Raw genomic sequence first — 8294 nt, 5'->3', positions numbered from 1 at the left:
CCCGAGTGTGATGTCGACATTTGTCGTTTGAGTTTTTATTAACTCACCTTATACTTTGTTACATCCAACGGGTTGTAGAGACAATTGAACCCCGTTTAAGTGAACACGGATTAGCATTGTATTTGCCCATAGTTACTTACATGAGGTGACGTCTCGAAGTGACTAGAGTGTGATGCGATTGATGGCAAGTTCATGTGCCATAGAGTCATATGAGAATGACTAGTCGATCACATAGGCGGACTGTTAGTAACATTTTGTCGGGCCTTATGACCGCTTATAGAGTTCTGGCAAATTTATATAGCCTGGTCGTGGCGAGAGCTGCTATAGTATTCAAATGAGTCGATTCTTTTGACTAAAGACTATTCGCCTAAGATGGCACAGTTTCAGATTAACTTTGATTTGTGTTACTACGACCTTCGTAAATGGGGTCAAATGCGCATATTTTGGGTTATGATGGCTGTGCCTAGTTGAAGGGAATAAGTGTGATAGGAATTCTCCACCCCTAGTCAGGGTTATAACAATATCTCAGGGCCACTCGAGGAGTAATGAACTGGAAATGCGTGGCCACGCTCGGAATGTATCCATGGTGGATAAATCCGGTCAATCAGTTATTCTCCAGATCGAGGAAACCATTCTCAATATGATCACTTGCAAGTACAACCTGAAAGACACCTTGCATTGAGTGGGAGATAGTAATAGGACAAGAGAATTGGTGACGCACACTTGTCGAGGAAAAGTGGGAGATTGTTGGAATATGTGTCATCCGACAATAATGCGATCACAACTGTTGATCATGATGATCACATGTTTAAGTCTCATTATAAAGAATACAATTGGGAAGTAATATTTACTGTCAACTGGTCCACACATATCGGTAATGATTGGCTGACTAGAGTTTGACATTACTGTCGTGCGACGGTGGTGATCAGTTGATCCCCTAGGTCATACCTAAAGGGCAACACTCTTAATTGATCAATTAATTGATCGTATAACGTTAGGAGTCAATTAATTTATTTAAAATTGACGGACGATTTTGGAAGTAATATTTACGTGTCTCATTGAAATTTGATTAAATGAGATACGGTCTGAGTAATCGAATTGTTTCATTACTCAGATGAAATTATTGTTTAAAGAAACAATTGAAATTGAATGAATTATTATAAATACAAATTATTGTGATTTATAATTGGTAAAACATTTTGGTACAAGTAATTATGAATTACTAGGTCGATTTTTGTATATGACGTATTTTTATTAATACGTTGATTTTTAATATGTTAAAAATACATAACAAATTTATGCAACATATGACATGTGACATAAGACAAATTGACATTTTGACAAAGATAATATGGAGTCCATGTTATCTATGTGTGCCGAAATTAAGAGGAGAATTAGGCTAATATTATGTTGATTATATTAGTGGAGAGCATAATGATTACCTAAAGACTAGCCATGCAAAACCTATTTGTCATTGTGAAGAACAACTAGTGCATGCATTGGCTCCCTCTTCTCCCTCTTCCACCCGGTTTTACACAAAGAAAAGGAAAGGGTTTTTGCCTTATATTTATCATATTCAATACATAACATATTATTGTATTGGCATAATTCATTCATTCATCAAAAGATTAAGAATTTTAGAAAGATAAAAACTTCCTATTCTTCCTCTCTTAAACCGGTTTTTAGGAGACCAAAACCAAATTTATTTTGGGTCATTTTATGCTAAATTAATATTGTACTAGTATTCATAATATTAATTTCATTAAGAGTGTGCTTTGGGTATTAAACTTTGGGAGAGATCCTATACTTGGATCTTAGTTCTTCCATTAAGGAAAGCACAAGAACAAGAGAGAAGGAGATCTCTCTTGTGCCCTTATAAACCGAAATTCCAATGTAAGATAAAGATTTCTTCTTTATATTGTTTATAGTTTGCATGCATAAGATCACCAATTAATTTTATGATTAAATTAACCTAAAACATATTTGAATATGTTGAGTATATAGATCTACTTTTCTTTCAGTGACACCCTTAGACACCACTAGTTGCAATTGAAAATCTCATCTCAATTCCCGTCCCATGGGATCCGACCTTTACTTGCCTCTTTACTAATTGTAGAGTTGTTGGTAGAGTTATAAATTGTGTTTTGGTCTAGGTGCTCCTAACGACAAGTACCGAAAACTAAACCTCCTCGAGAGTCCGACCAAGTCCTCAATGAATAAATATGACAAATGAACAATATTTAAGGGGTTCGTTAAGTAAAGCGTGAGTCGGAAAATTAAACAACCGCAACGAAATATCCACAAGGTCAAGCCCTCTTATTGACCGGCCCAATATCTAAGGGCATGAACTAGCCCAAAATGAATAAACCCAAGCAAACAATAAAAACAAAGGAAGGGAAACCAAAGGGGTGTAACTACACTACTCCACTGTGTCCACCCCCGATAGTCAGCCAGACCGTGGCCAAGCCGTCATCCCACGGCCAGCCACCAGCCCATAGCAGCCGTCAGCCCTCTCCCGTGGTCCGTTCAGTCGTGGCCAAACCTCCAAAAGATGGTCTATTACTCCACGATCCCCTATCCAAATTGCAATAAAATATGTAAATATCAAGGCGGATTCATAAACATACTGAGACGGGAACTTACAGAGATACTATGACCCAATCACCCGTCAAGACTAACCTGTAAGACAAGTCGTGGACAGCCCCCGTCTATACCCAAAGCCGTGTCAACAGCCCGAGTTCCTACCCCGAAACCCGTGTCAAACAGCCGAAGTGCAGGCCGTGTACAACACCTATAACGTCATATTTTTCATCTCAAAACAGAGGTGACATGCCAACTTTCGCAGCATAAAACCCGGTCCTAGAAGTCCGTCCCAGACCCGACTCAAGACTGGCCACAACCACCATACTGACTGCTCACAACCACCATATTGACCGTCCCAAAACAGAGCATGAAACCGCCCAAAACATCCACCATTACGACCCACAACAACCATGAAAATTAACTACGAGCATTAAAACTCAACTTCATACATAAAAACACAGAAAAGACTCAAACTTTGCGATGAATAAGGAAAGCCGAGTAAGAAAGGGCGAAAATATCGACTCTTTGTCGAGTAACCTATCACCGTTACCTTTAACTCTCGAATTTCCAGGGAAAACGTCCGAAAGCCTGAGCCTTTATTCAGTCTTCAAGGTCTTCAACTAAAAGGAGGGAAAATGAGTTATTTAGGACAAGAAATTGAATTGTCATTTATGACGGTATTTTGAAACCTCAACAAAATAAAATCTTTCTTACCTTAAAAGATTGAGGAAGGAAAGGGGAGGCTAGTGGTATAAAAATCATGGATTTTGGTTGAGAAATAGAGCGGAAATTTGGGTTTGAAACTCGGCAACAATGGCGTACGGCTCTGCTTTGTGTGTTGTTGTTGTTTGTGTTTGTTCGCAGGAAGAAGAGAAAAGAAATGGGAGGTCGGGTTCACGGAATCAACAACAACAATAATTAATAATAATAATAATATATAATAATAATAATAATAATAATAATAATAATAATAATAATAATAATAAATGAATTAGAATAATATATATAAAGGAGATATTTAGAGGTAGGGTGTAAGAGGGTAGGTGAGCGTGTTGTCAAATTATGGTTGGTACGGATTAAAGTAGGTACAAAATGAAATGTGACAGTTTTTAGCTAGACGGAATAATGTCTCGAGTTTATTTTAACTTGAGACGGAAACTAATATTATTACTGTCACTATTATTGTCCGACCAAAAATACGTATACATATATTCTTATATAAATTATGCCTCAAAAATATAAAATAATAATAATACGTATTTTTATAAAAATGAGGTTTTATATAATACGTTTATAAAAATCGTGTTTGACATAAAATTAATTAAATTGAATAATTCAAAAATATATAATAAAGTGATTGAACGGTTTAATAAATTTTAAATGTCAAAATGGGAAATTCGCAGGTGCTACAGAGTGGCCTCCTACACTTGACCGAGTGGTCTACTTTGACCCTTGTTCTGTCGATACTCGACCTAATATTGAGTGTACCCTTATTTTCGTGATTTATATTGGTTGGTTTGTTTCGGATGAATATGATGACCCCATATGGATGAGACCTTCTCAATTGTTTACGTTTGATCATCTTGGGTGGCATGTTGCAATTAGATGGAAATCGTGATTTAACATGAGTAATTGGATGACAAATGATGTGATAATCTTGTTGGATATGTGTTAATCAACGTGATTTTGTTTTGTTGTGTAAAAGTAAGATGAAACATACAAGTTATGTATCACATAGTGGTCATTGCATGATAGTGATTGTGGTCTTTCGTATAAGCGAAAAGGGTGATGTTGGATGAGAACGGATATGGAAACACGTGTGTGATCACGTGGTGGATTTGACGCGGTATATGCGTGGCATGATGTTCAAAAATGGGAATGTGGAATGTGGTTGAGTCACATTATAAGAATCTGGCATTAGTTGATTATTTCCTAGAGTCCGTATAGTTTGTGTTTTGATATGAATAAATGTTCATGTATGAGGATCGACGTGATATAGATACGTAGTAATAATCAAGTAATACCCCGTGATAAATACGTATTCATATAACCGACTTGAGTTAGAAGTTATCTATGAGATTAGAGTTTCGAACCGTGGGTTAGACCTGGCGCTTGACCTTTGGGAGGCTCGTTGGAGTACCCGTAGAGAGACTTCTAGAGAGGTTTTCTAGATTGGGATTATAGGAATGGCATAACACGATACGAGATTTGATAATGGATTTGCAATAGGTAGGAGAGAGTGTTGAACCTGAAACATAAACAATTGTGGAATTTAGTAATGACCATATGAGAGAACACTATGAGGTTTGATAGTTGAACTTCGGGATAAAGTTCTGTTTTAGGTAGAGTGAATGTAACAATTCGGAAATTAAGGAACGAGAAAGTATAGAATGTGAGAAAGTAGTGAGAATTGAGTGAAGAACTTTGTGATGAGTGCGATGTTTAGAAAGAGCGTATACGGTTGATAGACATGTAAGGTGCGAGAGAATGCATGAGATTGTGGAAAGGAGAGAGTGAGGTGAACTTCGGGGACGAAGTTCTTTTCAAGGGAGAAAGATTGTAATACTCCGTATTTTATAATTATATAAATATATTATATTGTATTTTTTATACGAATTATAATAATAATAATAATAATAATAATAATAATAATAATAATAATAATAATAATAATAATAATAATAATAATAATAATAATAATAATAATAATAATAAGTTTTAGCTGGTCCAGAGCTTGTCTCCATTGTTGGTCCAGAGCAAGCTGCATTTGTGGCTGATAGAGATATTTTTGATAATACTATGTTAGCTCATGAGCTTGTCTCTAAATATGGCCGTGCTTATCTCACTCCTAGATGTCTACTCAAGGTAGACATCTGGAAAGCTTTTGATTCTGTTAATTGGACTTTCCTTAAGGACTGTTTGCTCTACCTCCATTTTCCTTCAACTTTTGTGGACTGGGTTATGGCTTGTATCACCTTTCCATATTATTCTTTGCTGATAAATGGTGAAGTGCAAGGCTTCTTCCCTGGTAAATGTGGGCTCAGACAGGGTGATCCCTTGTCCCCAGACCTCTTTGTGCTTTGTATGGAGGTGTTGTCAAGGCTTCTCAGGACTCTTCCTAAGGTGAAGAACTTTTCTTATCACCCAAAGTGTGTTCAGTTGAACCTTACTCACCTTATATTTGCTGATGATTTACTTGTCTTCACTAGGGGACCTCCCTTCACAAAGTCAAGTTTACATTGTCTGGATCGATTTAGTTTGTTTTCGTGCCTGGTTGCTAATCCTTCTAAAACGACCTCTATTTTGGAGGGGTAGCAGTGATGTTAAGGGTCTCATTTTGGCTTTGCCACTTTGGATTTAGTGAGGGTCAATTCCCTTTCGTATTTGGGTTTGCCCTTGTTCAATGCACGAATTACTCGGGATATGTATCGGCCTCTGCTTGATAAACTCAAAGCAAGCATTCAAAGATTGGGCTAACAAGCAATTGAGTTATCTTTGGTAAGACTTTGCCGGTGAACTCTATTATTTTTGGGTTAAACAATTTCTGGGGGGCTAGTATCTTATTTCCCAAGGTGGTCATTAAGAAAATCAACAAGATTTGCAAGGATTTTCTTTGGGGTATCTCTGATGGAACTCGTAGGCATACTTTTCTTAAGTGGCAATTACTATGTTCCCCAAAATTAGAGGGGGGGATAGGCATAAAAGAAGTTCTCAGTTGGAATTGTGCGCAAATGGTAAAATGGGTCTGGAAACTGTTTAATAAGCCTCAGTCTATCTGGACTAGGTGGGTTCACACTTATATTCTTAAGGGGCAGAGTATTTGGTTAGCCAGGGAAACAATTTCAAATTCTTGGTATTGGAACAATGTGGTTAAGATGAAGGACCTTCTTCTTAATGTTGCTGGCTCTTCTCCTCTTGCAATGCAGCTGCTTGAGACTCTTACCCATCATGCTCGGTTTGACCCAAATGCAGCCTATGATCTGGTGAGAAATAGGCGTGAGCCTGTGCCTTGGCATTCTATTGTTCATGGTAAAGGTTGTCACCCTAAATACTCTTTTACTGGTGTTATGGTTATGAATGATAGCCTTCCTACTGTGGCTAAGCTTATTAACCGTGGCTTATGTTTGGTTAATCGTTGTGTGCTTTGTGAATGTTCTATGGAGGATCTTCACCATGTCTTCTTTACTTGCTCTTACTCTCGACAAGTTTGGGCTGCTATTGCTACATGGGTTCACCTTCCTCTGCATTTCTCCTTGGATGCTATTGTTCAGGCGTTTCTCTCTGAATTCAGGACTGGCAAGCAAAAGGCGAGTTTGATGGCTTCTTTTCATTTCATCTCGAAGGAAAGGAACTCTAGGATTTTTAAGGGGACTAAGTCCTCGGCTGATTCTCTTTGTATTGTTATTAAACGTGCTATCTCTTTGCGTCTGTATGGCACTTTTGCCTAGGCTTTTTGTTGGTTATTTTCTTTTTTTAGGGGGCCTCCTTGGTCTCCTTTGTAGGAAAGGGTGGCAAAGATCTTGTATGTACTGTTTTATCTTGATGAAATAATAAGATCTAAAACTTTTCTGCAAAAAATAATAATAAGTTTTAATAATAATAATAATAATAAAAATAATAATAATACGGGATACGAGATACGAGATATGATACATGTATACGTATACCACACTTACCATATATATACTCCACTCTACCTTATCCATCCCACCGTATCCTCTTGTAATCCCACAAAATCCTAAAACATGAGAGATGAGAGAAATAGAGAAAAAGGAAGAGAAAGGGAGATTTTGTCCCTCCGCCTCGAGATCGTGAGGTAAACCGTCTTATACTAGCCTTTATATTATTTATTTCATACCTTTAACCCGTCCTGACCTTGACCCATATTTGACCCATCTTGGACCACCTTCGGACGACCGTTGACCACCCAAACATGCGTTTGACCGAGTTGTAAAAAGGGATTTTGGGGGTTGTGTTGAATCGGGTTAGGGCAGCGTTTTTAGCCTTCCTTTCATGTCTGGACGGGGGTGGTGTTAGGTGGAGGATGTCATGGGTCGAGTGGCGAGTCTCCTGGTGGTCATAGGTGGTGGATGTGGTGGCTAGAAGTGGTAGTTTCGGGGGAGAGAAGAGGGATGTCGGGTTGAAGTTCTGTCGAGGTGGTGTTTGTCGTTGTTACTATTGCTTGTTGGTTGTTGTTGTGGTCGGCTATGAGTAAAGATGGGTCAGGTCTGGTGGTGGTAAGGGAGTCGACCACCGTGGTGGCCTTGTATGGTTGGTGTTGTCGTGTTGGTTGGTGTTGTTGTTAGTGGTGCAGTTGTTGCTTGGTGCGGGTCTAGGTGGCTGACCTGGGCAGGCCAGACTCACCGTGGCTGGGTGGTGGCCCATGGTGGGTATTTGTGGTTGTGGTGGTCCAGTTTGAGTCAGGTTTTTGGGTAGTGTATAAGACGGGTTTATTGTCGTATACGTATTTGTATAAATGTATAAGTATATTTATGCTTATTTGTATAAATGTATTAGTATATTTATAAGTATTTATATAACTATTAGATTGGAATATTTATACGTATTTTTATTATTATCATATTTTAGGAAATGGGTTTTATGAGACGATTTTACAAGACGGGCCTAGCTTGTGTGACGGTTTCCTTATGCGGATTTGCTGTGAGGTAGGTTTATCCTACTCAGTTTCATTGTTGCATTTATTTATAAAA

At 38.1% G+C, this 8294-nt stretch overlaps 1 protein-coding gene across 1 annotated transcript; it reads left to right on the top strand.

Moving 5' to 3' along the window:
- The first annotated feature begins 6314 nt into the window (after positions 1 to 6314).
- Positions 6315 to 7031, top strand: LOC141632978 (uncharacterized). Its single transcript, XM_074445475.1, has one exon. The coding sequence runs from the start codon at positions 6315 to 6317 to the stop codon at positions 7029 to 7031; it is 717 nt and encodes a 238-aa protein (XP_074301576.1).
- The last annotated feature ends 1263 nt before the right edge of the window (positions 7032 to 8294 follow it).

The sequence above is a fragment of the Silene latifolia genome, chromosome Y (assembly GCF_048544455.1).
Source record: "Silene latifolia isolate original U9 population chromosome Y, ASM4854445v1, whole genome shotgun sequence".
Taxonomy (NCBI): domain Eukaryota; kingdom Viridiplantae; phylum Streptophyta; class Magnoliopsida; order Caryophyllales; family Caryophyllaceae; genus Silene; species Silene latifolia.
The sequence above is the reverse complement of the archived record's forward strand: the minus strand, read 5'-3'. Positions and strand labels throughout refer to the sequence as shown.